The sequence below is a fragment of the Chiloscyllium plagiosum genome, chromosome 5, assembly GCF_004010195.1.
Source record: "Chiloscyllium plagiosum isolate BGI_BamShark_2017 chromosome 5, ASM401019v2, whole genome shotgun sequence".
NCBI lineage: Eukaryota > Metazoa > Chordata > Chondrichthyes > Orectolobiformes > Hemiscylliidae > Chiloscyllium > Chiloscyllium plagiosum.
This window is the reverse complement of record NC_057714.1, coordinates 100820270-100841150: the sequence shown is the minus strand read 5'-3', so window position 1 is coordinate 100841150 and position 20881 is coordinate 100820270. Positions and strand designations below refer to the sequence as shown.

The 20881-nt window shown below is 41.6% G+C and overlaps 1 protein-coding gene across 2 annotated transcripts in view; it reads right to left on the bottom strand.

The window, feature by feature from the left end:
* Window positions 1-20881, bottom strand: part of ptprn2 (protein tyrosine phosphatase receptor type N2) — a 944464-nt gene that overhangs the window by 107353 nt on the left and 816230 nt on the right. For both annotated transcript variants that reach the window (XM_043690699.1, XM_043690698.1), the window contains one exon: window positions 9962-10156. In XM_043690699.1, coding sequence (XP_043546634.1) covers window positions 9962-10156 — 195 coding nt within the window. The remainder of the gene's footprint in view (window positions 1-9961; window positions 10157-20881) is intronic.

Genomic DNA, 20881 nt, shown 5'->3' with positions numbered 1-20881 from the left:
AGATCCTTGAAAGTTGCCACCCAGGTTGACAGGGTTGTTAAGAAGGCATACAGTATTTTAGCTTTTATTAATATAGGGATCGAGTTACGGAACCATGAGGTTATGCTATGGCTGTACAAAACTCTGGTGTGGCCGCACTTGGGAGTATTGTGTACAGTCCTGGTCACCACATTATAAGAAGGATGTGGAAGCTTTGGAAAGAGTGCAGAGGAGATTTACTAGGATGTTGCCTGGTATGGAGGGAAGGTCTTACGAGGAAAGGCTGAGGGACTTGAGGCTGTTTTCATTAGAGAGAAGAAGGTTGAGAGGTGACTTAATAGAGACATATAAGATAATCAGAGGGTTAGATAGGGTGGACAGAGAGAGCCTTTTTCCAAGAATGATGACAGCGAGCACAAGGGGGCAGAGCTTTAAATTGAGGAGTGATAGATATAGGACATATGTCAGAGGTAGTTTCTTCACTCAGAGAATAGTAAGGGTATGGAATGCTTTGCCTGCAATGGTAGTAGATTCGCCAACTTTAAGTACATTTAAGTCGTCATTGGACAAGCATACCGATGTACATGGAATAGTGTAGGTTAGATGGGCTTCAGATTAGTATGACAGGTCGGTGCAACATCGAGGGCCGAAGGGCCTGTACTGCGCTGTAATGTTCTATGTTCTATATATATACAGGAGAACGTCAGTCTGAGCTCAGTGTCTTTAAGTGTATATACGTGAGAATGTCAGTCTGAGCTCAGTGTATTTAAATGTATACACAGGAGAATGTCAGTCTGAGCTCAGTGTGCTTAAATGTACAGACGGAGAACATCAGTCTAAGCTCAGTGCGTTTAAATGTATACACAGGAGAATGCCAGTCTGAGGTCAGTGTGTTTAAGTGTATATACGTGTGAATGTCAATCTGAATTCAGTGTGCTTAAATGTACAGATTGGAGATTGTTAGTCTGAGCTCAGTGTGTTTAAGTCTATATCCGTGAGAATGTCAGTCTGAGGTCAGTGTGTATAAATGTACAGACGGAGAACATCAGTCTGAGCTCAGTGCGTTTAAATATGTATACAGGAGAGCGTCAGTCTGAGCTCCCTATGTTTAAATGTATCTAGAGGAAAGCGTCAGTCTGAGTTCCCTGTGTTTAAATGTACAGGCAGGAGAATATCATTCTGAGCTCAGTATGTTTAAGTGCATATACAGGAGAATGTCAGTCTGAGCTCAGTGTATTTAAATATATATAGAGTCATAGAGATGTACAGCATGGAAATAGACACTTCAGTTTAACACGTCCATGCCGACCAGATATCCCAACCCAATCTAGTCCCATCTGCCAGCACCAGGCCCATATCCCTCCAAACCCTTCCTATTCATATACCCATCCAAGTGCCACTTAAATGTTGCAGTCGTACTAGCTTCCATCACTTCCTCTGGCAGCTCATTCCATATATGTACCACCTTCTGCGTGAAAACGTTACCCCTCAGGTCTCTTCTATACCTTTCCCCTCTAACCCTAAACCTATGCCCTCTAGTTCTGGATTCACCCACCCCAAGGAAAAGACTTTGTCCACTTATCCTATCCATGCCCATGATTTTATAAACCTCTATATAGTCACCCCTCAGCCTCCAATGCCCCAGGGAAAACAGCCCTAGCCTATTCAACCTCTCCCTATAGCTCAAATCCTTCAACCCTGGCAACATCCTTGTAAATCTTTTCTGAACCCTTTCAATCCCGCTAAAATTTGCTTTCCCAAAATGGAGCACCTCACATTTATCTAAATAAAACTCCATCCACCACTTCTCAGCCCAGTAGCCCATCTGATTAAGATCCCATTGTAATCTGAGGAACGTTCTTCGCTGCCTACTACATCTCCAATTTTGGCACCATCTGCAAGATTACTACCTTTACCTCTTGTGCTCACATCCAAATCATTTATATAAATGACGAAAAGTAGTGGACCCAGCACCAATCCTTGTGGCACTCCACTGGTCACAGGCCTCCAGTCTGAAAAACAACCCTCCACCACCACCCTCTATTTCTACCTTTGAGTCAGTTCTGTATCCAAGTGGCTAGTTCTCCCTGTATTCCATGAGACCTAACCTTGCTAACCAGTCTCTTGTCGAACACCTTACTGAGGTCCATATAGACCACGTCCACTGCTCTGTCCTTCATCAATCCTCTTTGTTCCTTCTTCAAAAAACTCAATCAAGTTTGTGAGACATGATTTCCCAAGCACAAAGCCATGTTGACTCTTCCTAATCAGTTATTAGGAAGTTATTAGCCTTTCCAAATACATGTACATCCTGTCCCTCAGGATTCCGTCCAACAACTTGCCCACCACCGACATCAGGATCACTGGTCTGTAGTCCTCTGTCTTGTCCTCAACACCTTTCTTAAATAGTGGCACCATCTATATACAGGAAACTATCAATCTGAGCTCAGTGTGTTTAAATGTACAGACAGGAGAACATCAGTCCGAGCTCAGTGTGTTTAAATGTACATATAGGAGAACATTAGTCTGAGTTCAGTGTGTTCAAATGGAGAACTAGGCAAAACTGAGGACTGCAGATGCTGGAAATCAAGTCTAGATTAGAATGGTGCTGGAAAAGCACAGCAGGTCAGGCAGCATCCAAGGAACAGGAAAATAGATGTTTCGCGCAAAAGCCCTTCATCAGGAACACCTGAAATGTCGATTTTCCTGCTCTTCGGATGCTGCCTGACCTGCTGTGCTTTTCCAGCACCACTCTAATCTATACAGACAGGAGAATGTCAGTCTGAGCTCAGTGTGTTTAAATGTCGAGGCAGGAGAATATCAGACTGAGCAGTGTGTTTAAATGCATATACAGGAGAACATCAGTCTGAGCTGAGTGTGTTTAAATGTACATACAGGACAGTGACAGTCTGAGCTCAGTGTGTTTACATGTATATACAGGAGAATGTCAGTCACAGCTCAGTGTGTCTAAATGCATATACAAGAGAACATCTTGTATATGCATTGTATATGAGAACATTTTGGGTGGCACGGTGGCATAGTGGTTAGCACTGCTGCTTCACAGTGCCAGAGACCCGGGTTCAATTCCCCGTGTCTGCGTGGGTTTCCTCCGGGTGCTCCGGTTTCCTCCCACAGTCCAAAGATGTGCAGGTTAGATGAATTGGCCATGCTAAAAAATTGCCTGTACTGTTAGGTGTAGGGGAATGGGTCTGGGTGGGTTGCTCTTCGGAGGGTCGGTGTGGACTTGTTGGGCTGAAGGGCCTGTTTCCACACTGTAAGTAATCTAATCTAATCCGTTTGACTTAAGTTTGTTTAAATGAACAGATAAGAGAACGTCAGTGTGTTTAAATGTATCTACAGGAGAACAGTGTGTTTAAATGTATATACAGGAGATTGTTAGTCTGAACTCAGTGCGTTTAAATGTATATACAGGAGAATATCAATGTGAGCTTAGTGTGTTTCAAATGGACAGACAGAAGAACATTAGTCTTAGCTGAGCATTCTTACACAGGTATACAGGAGAACATGTGTCTGAGCTCAGTGCGTTTAAATGTATATATAGGAGAACATCAGTCTAAGCTCAGTGTGCTTCAATGTACAGACCGGACAGTGTCAGTCTGAGCTCAATACATTTAAGTGGATATTAAATTAGATTCCCTAAAGGGTGGAAACAGCCCCTTTGGACCAACCCTCCGAAGTGTAACCCACCCAGACTAATTTCCCTCTGACTAATACACCTAACACTATGGGCAATTTAGCATGGCCAATTCACCTGACCTGCACATCTTTGGATTGAGCGAGGAAACCAGAGCACCGACAGGAAACCCACACAGACACAGGGAGACTCCACACAGACAGTCACCTGAGGCTGGAATCGAACCAGGTCCCTGGCGCTGTGAGGCAGCAGTGCTAACCACTGAGTAACCATGTCACCCCATATACAGGAGGATGTTAGTCTGAGCTCAGTGTGTTTAAATGTGTATACGGGAGAACATCAGTCTGAGCTCAGTATGTTCAAATGTATATACAAGAGAATGTCAGTCTGAGCTCAGTGTGTTTAAATGTATATACAGGAGAACGTCAGTCTGAGCTCAGTGTGTTTAAATGTATATACAGGAGAACATCAGTCTGAGCTCAGTATGTTCAAATGTATATACAAGAAAATGTCAGTCTGAGCTCAGTGTGTTTAAATGTATATACAGGAGAACGTCAGTCTGAGCTCAGTGTGTTTAAATGTATATACAGGAGAACATCAGTCTGAGCTCAGTGTGTTTAAATGTATATACAGGAGAACATCAGTCTGAGCTCAGTATGTTCAAATGTATATACAAGAGAATGTCAGTCTGAGCTCAGTGTGTTTAAATGTATATACAGGAGAACATCAGTCTGAGCTCAGTGTGTTTAAATGTATATACAGGAGAACGTCAGTCTGAGCTCAGTATGTTCAAATGTATATACAAGAGAATGTCAGTCTGAGCTCAGTGTGTTTAAATGTATATACAGGAGAACATTAGTCAGAGCTCCTTGTGTTGAAATGTATATACGGGAGATCATCAGTCAGAGCTCAGTGCATTTAAATGTATATACAGGAGAACATCAGTCTGATCTCAGTATGTTCAAATGTATATGCAGGAGAATGTCAGTCTGAACTCAGTGTGTTTAAATGTATGTACAGGAGAACGTCAGTCTGAGCTCAGTGTGTTTAAATGTATGTACAGGAGAACATCAGTCTGTTCTCAGTATGTTCAAATGTATATGCAGGAGAATGTCAGTCTGAGCTCAGTGTGTTTAAATGTATATACAGGAGAACGTCAATCTGAGCTCAGTGTGTTTAAATGTATATACAGGAGAACATCAGTCTGATCTCAGTATGTTCAAATGTATATACAAGAGAATTTCAGTCTGATCTCAGTGTGTTTAAATGTATATACAGGAGAACATCAGTCTGAACTCAGTATGTTTAAATGTATATATGTGAGAATGTCAGTCTGAGCTCAATGTGTTTAAACGTATAGACGAGAAAGTGTTAGTGAGCTCAATGTGTTAAATGTACAGACGGAAGAGTGTCAGTCTGAGCTCTGTGTGTTTAAATGTACAGGCAGGAGAATGTCTGTCTGACTTCTGAATTTGTCGACATCAGAAATCATTTTGACTTCTGTGTGTTCAAATCTACGTACAGGAGGACATTGGTCATTTAAAGCAAGGGACAGGATAATGTCAGTTGAAAATCTGTGTGTTTAAATCTATGTGCAGAAGAAACACAGAAAATAGGAGCAGCAGTAGGCCATTCGGCCCTTCGGCCTGTTCCGCTATTCAATATGATTATGATTCATTATCCTGCTTTCTCTCCATCTCCTTTGTTTCTTTCAGCCCTCACAATTATATCTATCTCCTTCTTGGAAACATTCAATATTTTGGCCTGAACTGCTTTCTGTGGCAGAGAATTCCACAACTCATCATTTTCTGCATCCATAAAGTTTTCCTTGTCTCAGTCTGGTATGACCTATCCCAGATCCTTAGACTGTAAGCCTTGGTTCTGCAGAACCCAAGAACATCCTTCCATCATTTACTTTGTCTAGTCCTGTTAGAATTATATGGCTTTCTATGAGATCCTCCCTCATTCCTTTAAAGTCCAGTGAGTACAGTCCTAACTGATCCAGTCTCTCTTCATACAGCAGCTCTGCCAATCCAAGAATCAGCCTGGTAAACTTGGTCACACTCCGTCCATAGTTAGAACATCCTATGGAGAATTTTCATGGGAATTCAGTGCTACATACAACACTTATCATTCAAATCTCTCTATATACTTAAGCCCATATTTAGGAGAATTTCACTCACAACTCAATCGGTTTAGATCAATGTACAGAAGAAAATTACCCAGAGCACAGCATATTTAAATCTGTATACATGACAATGTTACTCAGAGTTCTGTGTGTAAAGTATGCACGATAACGAGGTGCTGGTGTTGGGACTGGGTTGGTCAAAGTTAAAAATCACACAATACCAGGTTACAGTCCAACAGTGCTAGCTTCCAAATAAATCTGTTGGATTATAACCTGGTGTTATGTAAAGTATGTAGACAGTATAATTCCACTCAGTGTATTTAAACTTTGAGCCAGGGAACGTCATTAGGACCTTGGTAAATTTAAATCTATATTTAAAAGAAAACGAGTTTTCTTTAATGTATAGACTGGAGAATGTAACTCGGGCTCCACGTACAGGAAGTTATGGTCAAATAAAATCACATGGTGTTCAGCATTTTAAAATCTGTTAAGAAGAAAATGTGACTCTGAGCTCAGAACTTTACACTTTCTGGAGGTGGCTGGGCAGGATGCTGGGGAAGGGTGTAAGCTTGGATTCCTTGGAATTTAACCAAACAACTCTTATCCAAAATCAACTTATGCTTGACTGAAGAGTGATTGGGGAGGTGATGATCTAATGATATTATTGCTGGACTGTTAATCCAGAGATGTGGATAATGTTCAAATCCCCTCATGGCAGATGGTGGAATTCAAATTCAATTAAAAAAAGAAATCTAGAATTAAGAGTCTAAAGATGAATGTGAATCCATTGTCAATTGTTGGAAAAAAACCCCATCTGGTTCACTAATGTCCTTTAGGGAAGGAAACTGCCATCCTTACCTGGTCTGGCCGACATGTGACTCCAGATCCACAGCAATATGGTTGACACTTAACTGCCCTCTGGGAAATTAGGAATGGGCAAAAAATGCTACTTAGCCAGTGACACCCTCATCCCTTGAATGAATAAAGGAAAAAAATAGTGTGTGGTCAGACTGTTTGGTGGGCCACCTTAAGAGGCACTTAAGTGCTCATTCAAGGCAGCTTGTTCCACCTTGCTGGGACACTGTGGTATTGCTCAGAGAGCAAGACCAAGCTTGAATCCCATTAGGTCTCGCTGCTGTAGTTATTTCCAAGAAAGGATGAGTGGTACACCCTTTATGGGCTCAGAGTGCTCTGATCCTTCCCCAACATTATTCTCCATCTCGCTCCAGTGAGGGTCTCCATGTGACACTGAAGGCAGGCACATCAGTAACCATGGATCACAGAGGGCCAGCTGTGAGCAGAGATGAGGCAGGACTTCTATCCAAACTGTGGAGGATGTCTTGCCCTGAGCCAAGGGCAGCACTGTGGCTCAGTGGTTAGCACTGCTGCTGCACAGAATTGGGTTCAATTCCAGTCTCAGTTGACTGTCTGTGTGGAGATTGCATATTCTGCCTGTGTCTGTGTGGGTTACCTCTAGGTGATCTGGTTTCCTCTTACAGTCCAAAGATGGGCAGGTTATGTGAACTGACCATGTAAAATTGCCTGTAGCATCCAAGAATGTGTAGGTTAAGTGGGTTAGCCGTGGGGGTTAGGTCTGAGTGGAATTCTCTTTAGAGGGTCAGTGCAGACTCGATGAATCGAATGGCCTCTTTCTGTACTGTACGGATTCTATGAACTGACACATCACTTCGTGTTAAATGTCTGCTTGACAACCCCCGCAGAGCACAAGTGAGTTTGACACAAATCATTTCACTGTGGGGAATGCGGATAACTCAGTGCATTGTAGAATACTGGACAACGTCATGCAGAGCTCAGTGTTTACTCAATGTTCAGGACATTGTCACTCAAACAATTAGTACACAGATTGGACATAGAACATTTCTGGGTGAGTGACACTCAGAATGAATGTATTAAAATCCATATACAGCGAATTGTGACACCGAACTCAGTATTACATCTGTATTCAGGAGAAAGACACCCAGAACCTACAGTATTTTAGTCTATATAGAGGCAGTTGTCACTGTGAGCTCAGTGTGTTAAATATAGGGACAGGAGATTGTCACTTCAGTTCAGAATATGCGCATCTACATTTAAAGGTATAGGTCACCCAGTGATTGGTGTTTCTAAGTCTACATACAAAGGAACAGGGCTCAGTGTACTAAAATCAACAGACATAAGACTCAGTACATGAAAATCAGTAGGCACGAAAATAGAGCTCAGAGCTTTCAAATCAATACATTAAAAACATAATTAGATCTCACTGGGCATGAATTTATAAACAGGAGAATCTCACTCACAGCATTTTACTTAAATGTGTTATCATTAGACTCTAACTCAACAAAAAGTGTATTTAAATAGGAAGACATTGCTTAAAGATCATTGCATTTACACCAGAGGTGGTCACACTGGCTTAAACAAAAGCAGGAGAACGTCAGTGTTCCTAAATATACTACAGAGTAACATCACACAGACCTCAGTGTGTAAAAACACATAAAGAGGAAATGTCACTCAGTGCTCACTCCATTAACATGCCCATGTAGGAATCATTCTGAGCTTACTGCACTGAAACAAATATCCGGAACAATGTCACTTGAGGTCAGTGCATATAAATCCGCAGTTATAGGAGAAAACCACCACCTTCAAGTTTTGAAATTCCCCTCCAAGTTACTCTTCATCCTGACTTGGAAGTACAGTGTATCACCATTCCTTCACTGTCACTGGGTCAGAATCCCGGAATTCCTTCCCTACCTCTAGCATATGTACTTCAGCAGTTCAAGAAGGCAGCTCAGCATCACCTTCTTAAGGACAGGCAATAAATGCTGGTCCAGCCAGTGATGCCCAGTTTCCATGAATGAACAACAAAGAATAAATTATCACTGAGAATTCAGCATGTTTAAAACTATACACAGAAGAATGTTGCTCAGAGCTCAGTGTATTCATCCATTGTTTAGAAATCTGAAATCTTTTAATTATATGTGAGAAATCTATGTATATAATTAGTGCAGATGTTTAATTGTCCTTTGCTCTTCTACGTTTTTGTTTCCAGGTTTTGTTCACAATTTACTTGATCTCTGGAATTAATAATTTTCTGGATGCTGTCAGTGAGACACAGAAACATATTTCTCAAAATTTTTGACATGCTCACCCTCTTTAAAACATTCAAGACTAATTCTTGCAATCAAAATTGAAGTGCTGCATTTTGCAAAGTGATTTGGAGAAAGTGTTTCCACTGTCTGAAGGCTTAGTAATCAGGGGACACTGATAGAAGGTAATTGGACATCGAACCAGGGCTGAGATGAAAGGATTTTTTTAAAAAGTGATTCTTATAATTTGGAATGTACCAACTGAAAGTTTAGCTGAAGGTTCAATTGTAAATTTCAAAAGGAGAGCTGGATAAATACTTGAAGGGCAGAAAATTTTAAAACACTCTTTCAAAGAGCAAACATAGACATGATGGGCTGAAGGGCCTATGCGGTAAAATTCCCTCATTTTATCCTGTTTCTGGAAATGATACTTCAGATGTATAGAGTAGACGAGAACCATTAATATAAAGTTTTTACCGATGAAAATGGTTAGGGTTATTTTCTGACTGATGACATAACAAATGTTTACTGGTGACTGATTTGCTACTTAAAATGAGATACAGGTTTTGCTTTGCAGCAGATGCTTTGTGGCTAAAACTGCATATTGTACCCTGCTATGCTGAACTTGGAGGAGGGATAAATTTTGGAATTTTCTTACAGGAGCACCACTGTGTTCAAGATCAATTGATTCAACTCTTTGCAATTGAATTATAACAATATACACAATTTATAATTTCTCTGATTAAAATGGCACTGAATTGTGGTGATTTATACACAGAGTCATACAGCATGGAAACACTCCCTTCGTTCCAACCAGTCCAAGCTGAACATAAACCCAAACTGGTCCCACCTGCCTGCTCCTGGCCCATATCCCTTCAAACCTCTCCTTTTCATGTATCTATCCAAATGTGTTTTAAATGTTGTAACTGCAACCACATCCACCACTTTCTCAGGAAGTTGATTCCACACACGAACCACCGTCTGTGTAAAAAAATTGCCTCTTATGTCTTTCTTAAGTCTCAGCCCTCTCACCTTAAAAATGTGCCCCCTAGAAGTGCAGAAGGGTTGTGTGCAAGGATAGGAGAAAAATGAGTGCCGTTCAGGGCGAGACATTACCAGTATCATGTGTCCAGTGGAGATGTCCATGTTCGACTGAACTGGTTCCTCACACCATGAAGAGGTGCTGCTCCGTGTGGAAGGACTGGGCTGTGGGCCATCACTGAACTGGGAGGAGACGCTATTGACACGAGAGGCGTGGGCAGGCTCTGGGCGCTCGGATGTCTTGATTGCCATACGCTGGCGGCAAAGCTCCTGGATTAGAGAGAGAGAGAAAAAAAGAGAACAGGTTGGAAGCAATTCAACAGCAGCCACCGTCTGTAGTGGATAGGGATGTGGTTGGGATGGTGGGTGCAGGATGAAATCCAGCCTCTACTTTCAACACATTCTTGATCAGGTCTGAATGTGAAACTTAAGAGAACCATTGGCCATCAATCAACAGTTTTCTCTTACATTTTCTCAGTGTTCTGATCATCCCTAGAAGTCAACTGCAACATTTTTATCAAATGATTGCCTGTTTAGAATATTAAACCAACTATGTTCAATTCCTGATTGGTCTTCATCATATAAAATGAAGTAAAAATAGAAAATACTGGACAACATTCATCAAGTCAAGCAACATCTAGAGATGGACACAGGGCTAACACTTTAGTCAGTGTGGAATGGAAAAATACACATTGTGTATCCCCTCCTCATTGGCATGATGGTGGTGTTGGTCATTGCCATATTGCCATTTGCTCCTCAATGTATCCTGCAGTTTCTGTATACAGCTTGAGGCAGGCCCCATTGCCCATGGACCATATGATACAGCCAGCCTCCTTTACCTAAAGGTAGGCGGCATCTTAAACAGAAAATGCACTCAATCATATTGCTGCAATGCAAGTCATTTCAAAATGAATACCAGTGCTAAGAAAGAATTCCAGAGAGATGGATGTTGGTATTGGATGCAGAGTAAGTGAGGAAAGAGATGCTGTGATCCAGTGGTGATATTGAATGGGGTGGGGTTTAGGGAAGGGGACTGAAATGGGGAGTTGTTCTCCAAGTGCCAAAAGACCAACCTCAGATATGATTAGCAGCGGGTCAACTCCCGAAGCCTGGAAACAAGGGTCCTTGGGGCAGGGCCAGAGAAGGTCATGGTCAGTGAATACATCTGCACATGACATCTTCCATCCACCATAACAGCAGCCTCTCCTGCTGCCCAATGCATCACATTACCATCTCTCACTCAGCAGCCCTTCCTGGTCCTCAGGGCTCATGCCTAACATCCAGGTGGACATTCAGCCTCAACCTCACAAACCTACCAATGCTACCCTGCTCCAATTCACCTCTCATTGCTACCACATACCTCCAGTTAGTTAATAATAGCAGTCCTATTACCCACATATGTTACTAAACAACCTCTGATATTTTGTCTTTTCTTCAAGATAGCATACAATTAAAAGGAGCTGAGCTGAACCTATGGGCAACAGGGACAATTGCTTCTGCTGATCCCAATGGAGGAGATGCCTCATGGTATCAAGGGACTATGTTCAACAGGGTTCATGGCAGCCAGCATCATCAAGAATGATGAGCACAATGACACATTCCTGTCTCAGTTCCTTCTTGGTACCCAGCAAACTCTTGGCTGACTATCTAGCATGCTGAGCAAGCAGCTGATGGGCAATGAATCAGAGACCACACCAGTCCCTTGGCAATCTTGAATTAATGTTTGACCCTTGGATGAACTTTAGATGTATTTAGATTTATTTAACATATTGTCACTTGTACCTAGGTAGAATAATAAGTAGATAACGCCGCCACATTCTGATGCTATTCAAAGTGTTTTTGAATAGGTAGCACAAATGGTAAACTACTGAATAAATTAATATTAAATTGATATGACCAAAATTGAAACAGCTTCAAAAATTCATCTTTCCCTCCTCCAGTTTCCACCAACCAACATTGACCCTGGAGTCCTGCACATCTTCAAGCCAAAATTATCATCACATATTTCTAACTCAGCTACATTGTCCAGCTTCATTCCCATCTCTCTTCATCTGCTGCTGAAACTCTTCTCTGTGCCTTTGTTATCCCTAGTCTGAACTATGTCACTGCATTCCCGACTTCCACTACTCCAGAATCAACCAAAGCTCTAATGCCTTTATATTAATTTGATTCCAAGATCATCTGTCATCCTTTTCTGACCAATCTATGTTGGTTACTGGTCAAGTTCCATGTTGATTTTAAAGTTTTCATTCTTACAGTCAAATCTCTCCATATCTCACCTCTCACTATCTCTCTACTCTTCTCCAGTTGCACAACTCATACACTTCCAATTCTGGCATCTTCACCGTCCCCAAGCTGAATCATTTCACTATTAGTGGCCATGCCTTTAGTTGCCAAGGTCTTAAATTCTAGAATATCTTTCCTAAACCTCTCTGACTCTCTACCTTGCTTTCTTCCCTTCTAACGCTCCTTAAAGCCTACTGCTTTTGGTCATGTGACCTAATATCGTCTTTGGTTGTTTTTGTTTCATTTTATAATATTCCTGCAAAGCACCTTGGGATGTTTTATGACATTAAAGGTACTTTATAAACATAAGCTGTTGCTGTCATATGACCATTAACCCCTTACTTCCTATTCCACCTTACATTGCATCTCACACTAAATTTCTTCTTCTGATGATTTAGAGTCATGGAGACCTACAGCACGGAAACAGACCCTTTGGTCAGATATCCTATATAAATCTAGCCTCATTTGCCAGCACTTGGCCCATATCACTCTAAACCCTTCCGATTCATATACCCATCTTTTACCAGCCTCCACCGCTTCCTCTGATAGCTCGTTCCAGACAGGCACCGCCCTCTATGTGGAAAGGTTGCCCCTTAGGTTCCTTTTACATCTTTCCCCTCTCATCTTAAACCAATGACCTCTAGCTTTGGACTCCTCCACACCAGCGAAAAGACCTCGTCTATTTACCCTATCCAGTCCCCTCATGATTCGATTAACCTCTATAATGTCACCCTATAAGGCCTCTGACTTAAGACAGCCAGCCTGCCCAGCCACCGGAGCCTGGAGATGAAGAGAGGGAGCAACAGCAATAATCATATCGCTCATGGAACCAGCAGTTCAGATTATGTAATTTGGAGGCTAATATAGAGCTGGGACCTGCACATAAATGTTCTCTCTTAATTTGTAAATCTCTCTAAACTCTGACTCCAGATTGAGCGAGCAAGGTTATTTATGCATCACAAGTGTAACTGACTTCAAAACATTCTTAGTCTTATCCAGTCAGTGTCATTCCTGGCCTGGCTATTATTTTCTGGAAAAGTCATTCTCCCATTCTCAAAAGAACTACTGGAAGAATACTGCATGAGTTGTATTGATCTCTTTATTCTCTGCATTCCCTCCCAAACCTCCTCTGATGGCCCATGTGCTAGGAAAAATTTGTAGTCTTTCCTTTTGCAACGACCCCTTTGAGACTGAAGTGGTCTGGTGAGTATTCTGAAAGAGAGTTAATTGGTTTCTTGATTATGTGAATCAAGAAATTCACATGACTTAGATAATGCTCAGTAGTAAAAGGTAAATAGAAAGCTATTTGTAAGGTTTTGGTTTGTTTTTTCACTCTTTGGCAGTTCAGAACATATTACATACTTATGTGAGAGAAAACCAGCAAAGTTCTCTCCTATTGGAACATATTTCTGTTTGGCAGGTTTTGAGCATTGAAGCACATCTCTGAGAATAGTCACGCTAGTACAACATATGTTTTATACGTTTAGAAAGAGCAGACAACTGAAGACAAGAAAGGCAAGGATTTGTGAATTAGACTAGACCCTTTGTTGTTGTTTTAGTGTTGTTGGAGTCAATGTTGAAATGGGTAATTTAAAGGAGTCTCTGGAGATCCCATGCCATCAGGATCATTATGAGCTGATTGAAAGACAGTTCATAGATTAGAATTAGAAATAGAATTAGATTTTATTCTCACATATGCTCAAATATAGAAGCACATGAGTACAGTGAGAAGTGTCCAATGTCGCCATTCCTAGTCAATCTTAGGAACAAAGGTATCTAGGTACAAAATCTTAGGTACAAAGGAGAAGAACAAAGAAACACGTTAAAAGTTAAACATTACAGTCTTTCTTAATATAAAGTAGAAAAATAAATAAAATTAAAATAGTATAGAATTCCTACAGTGTGGAAACAGGCCATTTGGCCCAATAAGTCCACACTGATTTTCCAAAGAGTATTCTACCCAGACCCACTCCCTTACCCTAAATTGCCCCTAACTAATGCATCTAGCCTACACATCTCTGAGCAATTTAGCATGGCCAATTCACCTAACCTGCACATCTTCAGACTGTGGGAAGAAACCAGAGCACCCGGAGGAAACCCACACAGACACGGGGAGAATGTGCAAAGTCCGCACAGACAGTTGCCCAAGGCTGGAATTGAACCCAGGTCCGTTGCACTGCGAGGCAGCAATGCTAACCACTGAGCTACCGTGCCACCCTAGTCTGCCTTAAGTGCTTAGCCATTCTGAAATATCACTCCCTACAAGGACTTGATTACCTCTGCTTTGACACGCTCTTAGGGAGACCTCAGGCTGTTTGCTCTCGCTGCCACCGCATATGCCAGGGACCTCCCTCACTGCACACGAGGCTCACTCTTCCTGCAGATTGAATATGACGCAAGACCCAAACCAATTGAGTGGTATGGAAGTGGTCCTGTATAGTGGAGGCCAACATATAAAACCTGCGTCCACATTTGTGTGGGAGATAATGTGACAGCTGGTAATTGCATGAAGCCTATCTTAGTTATAATGACTAGTTATTTGTCTGAAATGTCTCTTGCCTGTTAATTAATGTTTATAAAATGTTGATTTTAGTTGGTTTATTTTGGTGAACGTTTTAAAACAGAAATCTTGGCTACCAGTTTTCTTTCTGTTGATTCTGTGGGGATTCTTTCTTATGAACGTGAGACAGAGGGATAGAAACTACACATAGGCAACAAGTAGTGGGTCTAAATAAGGATTAGAGTTGGCGTAGGTCAAAGGGCATGTTCTTGTGCTGTTTGGACTTGTATTATACATATTGAATTGTATCCAAGGTATTAGTCTGGGGGATCTGAAATTGCTGAGACAGGCAAACTGGTACATTTAAATGTACCAACATTTCAATAAACCCAATATTTCAAATTTACTTTTGGTCTGTTTAGGGAAATTGAACATGACACCCTATTGCTCAGACCATTTAGTAGAGAATGGATCTATTTCTTGGTGCTTTGGAACAGTTAACAAATGTTAATTTGAAGGCTATGACAGTGGGATTAATTAGTGACTGAAATCAGGATCTAGAAAAGCAGAGATATGGCACAGCACTTGAAACATCAGGAAGAAAGGATTTTCCTACTAATGTTTAGGATGAATGAGCAGAAATTGGTTTACATAAAGAATAGATTAAGTTACAAAGTGAGGAAAGAGTCAGAGACAGAGAATTGGAACGAAAACACTTGAAAATTGAATTTTGAAGAGAAATAGTGGGAATCTGAAACTCACTGCCAATAAATGTGGTTGAGGCAGAAACCCTCATAACCTTTAATAAGTACTTAGTGTTGAAGGGTCTGAGCTATAGGGAGAGGCTGAATAGATTGAGGCTATTTTCCATGGAGCGTCGGAGACCTTGTAGAGCTTTATCAAATAATGAGGGGCATGGATCATATGAATAGACAAGGTCTTTTCCCCGAGGTAGGGAGTCCAAAACTAGAGGGCACAGATTTAAGATGAGAAGAGAAAGATTTAAAAGGGATCTAATGGGCAACTTTTTCACACAGAAGGTAGTGCCTGTATAGAATGAACTGGCAGAGGAAGTGGTGGAGGCTGGTACAATTACATCATTTAAAAGGCATCTAGTTGGGGTATATGAACAGGAAGGGTTTAGAGGGATATAGGTCAAATGCTGACAAATGGGACTAGATTAGGTTAGGATATCCAATTGGCATGAACGATTTGGACTGAAGGGTTGTGTGTGGTACATCTCAATGACTCTATGACTTTATGTGCACTTGCAATGCTAAGGTATACAAGGTATGAACCAAATGCTGGAAATTGGGATTACAATAGTTAAGTTTGACCAGCATGGACCTGATAGACTGAAGAGCCTTTTCTCTGTGCTGTAGATCTCTCTGATCTGTGGGCTGTATTAGAACTGGAAGATGAAGGTGAAAGTGGGTACTGCAGATGCTGGAGATTAGAGTCAAGATTAGTGTAGTGCTGGAAAAGCACAGCAGGTCAGGCAGCATCCAAGAAGCAGGAAAATTGACTTTTCAGGCTAAATCCCTTCATCAGGAAGCTAAGATATATAAGCCCTTCCTGATGAAGGGTTTTTGCCTGACACATCGATTTTCCCGCTCCTCGGATGCTGCCTGACCTGCTGTGCTTTTCCAGCACCACACTAATCCTGTAAAATGAAGGCTCAAGGCTCATGCATTAGAAGGAAAAAGACAGGATTTTGAAAACTCAAAAACTTGCACTTTTGTTTTAATAAAGAATACTTGTGTGATGCCTAAATTAACATAAAAATTAACTAAATTAACTAAAAAACATACCTTGGATCATTGAGAAAGTTGTGAGTAAACTGAAATAGTATAAAAAAGATTAGCCTACAAAGTTTATATGTAATTGGAACAGCTTTGGAGAGGTACTCAACTCATTTTAGAGAGTAATCAGCTGGCTATGACAGAATAACAATTGCATTTTCAATGCCTATGAGGTTGGACTAAAAGCCTATAGAGAGACATTTCAAAATTTGGAAGGAAAACAGAATCGAGTCTTTAGGAATTCTGCAAGACAGAAGGAAGTTGGGTGGAATCTTACAGGGGTCTGAGCAACGTGGGCTATGATGAGATTCTTGAGAAGTTGGCAAGGCTGATCCTGATGCTGGGAGCATCTCACATCATCATGGTACAACAGAAAACTTCTCGCTAGCATGCCTGTCCCTTGCCCTTTAAATATGGCACTTGATCTTAACCCCCTATGGTGACAGTGTGATGTGTGTGCACACGTAAAGAGCTGACAATATCGCATGGGAAGAGCTGACCTGCCCCATGATGCTTACTTCCAGGGCCATCGCTGAACTTGTACCTCAGGATGGAAGCTCTTGCCCAGCTCGTGCAAGATGGGACAAAGCAGGGAGAGACAGTTCTAACAGCTCACGGTGAGACAAGGGAAAGGCATGAGAAGTGAAAAGGCTGAGTCCAATGTTGACAGTAGAGAGCTGCAGGACTGGATACAGGTGCTGGAATGGAAATTAAAACTTCAGCAAGTGGAAATGGCCATTCTTACCACAATGGGAACTGACAAAGCTATTGTTCAGTGATGCGGACAACCAGGAGTTTATTAAGAATATTTGTGATTAGTGAAAAAGATTATCAAACTCTCTCAGCTGAATATTGAAACAATGTAAATAAAGTTCTTAAAGCAGCTAAAGTGGGCCTTAATCATCAGAAAACTGAAACATTGGTGAAAATGTACAGTTAGATTAGATTAGATTCCCTACAGTGTGGAAACAGGCTCTTTGGCCCAACCAGACCACACCGTCCCTCCGAAGAGTAACTCACCAGACCCATTTCCCTCTGACAAATGCACCTAACACTATGGGTAATGTAGCGTGGCCAATTCACCTGACCTGCACATCTTTGAACTGTGGGAGCAAAGGCCACAATCAGATCAGGTGTGACCTTATTAAATGGTGAGCATGTTTATTGGGTCAAAAGGCCTGCTCCTGCCACCTGTTTCTTATGATCTTATGATTTAAAAAAGTAGGAGACAATGAGGACTGCAGATGCTGGAGATCAGAGTGGGAGAGTGCGGTGCTAGAAAAGCACAGCCAGTCAGACAGCATCGAGGAGCAGGAGAATTGACGTTTTGAGCCTAATTCGTGATGAAGAGTTTATGGGCGAAACGTTGACTGGGGAATGAGCAGGAAAACAGTGGGTTTCTACTTAATTTCCAGTTCATAACAGCCAGTGCCCAAATATCAGATAGATTGCTGCCAATCAGCAATGTTGTTCACGCCAAAGTTAACCAAGTCCAACAAATGGTGAAACCATTTCAACCCATCACAAATGCTATCCCTCATCCAGACTGTACACAATCTGATTAATATTTTTGAAAAAGACAACATGAGGAATGCAAAATTATTGCACAACCTTTTAGCCAGGGATGTGGAAAAACCAGAAAGTCTACAGAGAATGGGGAAGGAGATCTCAAGTTAATTGAATGAAAATGGGTTAACCAGGAATAAAGCAAACATTTGTTTGGAAAAGCATTGAGGATCTATGAACTCATGTAAGTTGCATAACTGCTCCAGCTGATTGGTTTTGTTGCAAGTTAAGCCTTATGTTACTGTCAATGCAAAGTATTTAGTTGCAAAATGTGACTAAGGGATCTCCACATTATGGAATAATATAGTTGTTAGAGTCTTAAAAGATATTGTGCTTGGAAAAGGTGATGAGAAATTCTTTTTCAGTTCAGACGTTTTTTATTCGGGGGTCGAACAGATTGATTTGCCATGTTCTCAGAAAAATCTGTATTTTCTGCATGATAATCCATGCACCAGGAAAAGTCTGTTGTGTATTTTGTGCCATAACCTGATGGAGAGTTAACTGGTTTCCTGATTATGACACCATGTCCTTGTGACCTCAGCTTGCTATTGGAATGAACAGCCAAGGAACATCAAGTAAATAGAAAGCTAATTGCAATATGGTTGAGTTTCAGTCTGTGCTTTATCTTTGGCAATTCTGAACATAATGAGAATTTGTATAATGCAAGATTATCGCCAAATGGACGAGTTTTATGTTTGGCATTTTTCAAACAGATCCCAGTTTTGAAGCAAATATCTGAGAATAGAGGAGAGACTGTGTTATTGTGTCTGTATACAGTTGGAAGGAGCACAGAAATAAAGACAGGAATGGTAAGGAGGTGGTATAGTGGCACAGCAGCTAGCATTGCTGCCTCACAGCACCAGGGGCCTGGGTTCGATTCCCTATGTGGAACTTGCATGTTCTTGCTGTGTCTGCATGTGTTTCCACTGGGGGCTCTGGTTTCCTTCCACAATCCAAAGATGTGCAGGTTTGGTGGATTGGCCGTGCTAAATTACCCCAGAGTGTCTAGGGATGTTCAGGCTGGGTAGATTAGCCATGGTAAAGTGCAGGGGATAGGTTGGAGGCATGGGTCTGGATGGGATGCTCTTCGGAGGGCTCTATCTGCACTGTAGGGATTCTATGATGCAGTGCTGTTATTTCAGATTGTTGCATTCCGTGACCCCCCCCCCCGCCATGTTTAAAGATTCAGAACTGTTATGACCTGAATGAAAGAGCGCTCACAGACATATGCCTTGTTGGTTTTAACCATATCTCAGGGTGTCAGATGGATATGGCCACTATTGAAAGTGATTCAAAAGCTGAAATATTTGCAGAGGCCAAGCAGGAAAGTCTGTAAAACTGCACATAATCACATGATTGTGTGTGAACATGGTGACTGCTCGCAACTATGCGAAATCCTTCTTTGTTATATCACCGACCCAAAGTAAAATTGACCCTTTTGTTTGAAACGGCCTTTGCTTGTGAACTGATATCTGATTTATGTCAATGCTAATTGGCTTGTTACAGGAGATTTTAAAATGCAAAGCAGAGAAGTTAGGAGTCTCTAGGGCTATTGTTCAACACACCGTGGAATTTCTTCTGACATTTCCCCTTCCTGCTACCACCTACAGACTTTCAAAATAACAGAGTGGTACCATCGTAACCTACACGTCTGCTTCTGCTATTCTCAGGAGTTAAATGACTGATGACTGTTTTTCAAGATTCAGATTTAGTTTGCACTGTACCGAAGTGGGTATTACTTGGGCTGGATACCTCTATTTATAGGGTCTATATGTTTTTATTTAGATGGACACACATAGGGGTAGCTCTGGGCAGGGACTGTGTGAAAGTGAATCAGTTGCTCATTTATATATTTGGCCTCACTTCCATTTCCATAACTTTCAGCAACTGGTTTCCTGCCTCAAGACTGACATCACCAATCAATGTCAAAAAAATCCCCACACACACAGGTGATATATAAAGTCAGCAGGCTTGTACAGAGTACCCCCATCAGTTTAGTGTCAAAGAATCACAGAGATGTACAGCATGGAAACTGACCCTTCAGTCCAACTTATCCATGCTGACCAGATATCCTAACTTAATCTAGTCCCATTTGCCAGCATGTGGCCCATATTATTCTAAACCCTTTCTATTCATATACCCAATAAAGTGCCTTTTAAATGTAATTTTACCAGCCTCCACCACTTCGTATGGCAGATCATTCCATACGCACACCATCCTCTGCGTGAAATAGGTCCCTTTTAAATCCTTCCCCTCTCACCCTATGCTCTCTGGTTCTGGACTTCCCCACCCCAGGGAAAAGACCTTGTCTATATACCCTATCCATGCCCCTCATGATTTTAAAAACCTCAATAAAGTCATCCCTCAGCCTCTGACGTTACAGGGAAAACAGCCCCAGCCTATTCAGTCTCTGCCCATTGCTCAAACCCTCCAACTCTGGCAACATCCTTGTAAATATTTTCTGAACCCTTTCAAGTTTCACAACAGCCTTCTGATAGGAAGGAGACTAGAATTGCATGCAATATTCCATGATGGAACACACTCGACTTGTCTGGACATGTGCAGCTCCAACAACACACAAAGCAGCCCAACTCCATCCGGTACAAAGCAGCCCAATCACCACCTTAAGTATTCATTCTCACCAACACACAGGGTATTCCATCTACATGATGCATAGCAGATATTCACCAGTGCTCCTTTGATAGCACCTTTCAAACCTGCAAGTTCTACCACCTATAGAGGGACAAGGTAGCCGGTGGACAGGACAGCACCCCTCCAAATTCCCCTCCAAGCCAAGCACCATCCTGACTGGAACTTTCTCACCATTCACCAAAATCCTAA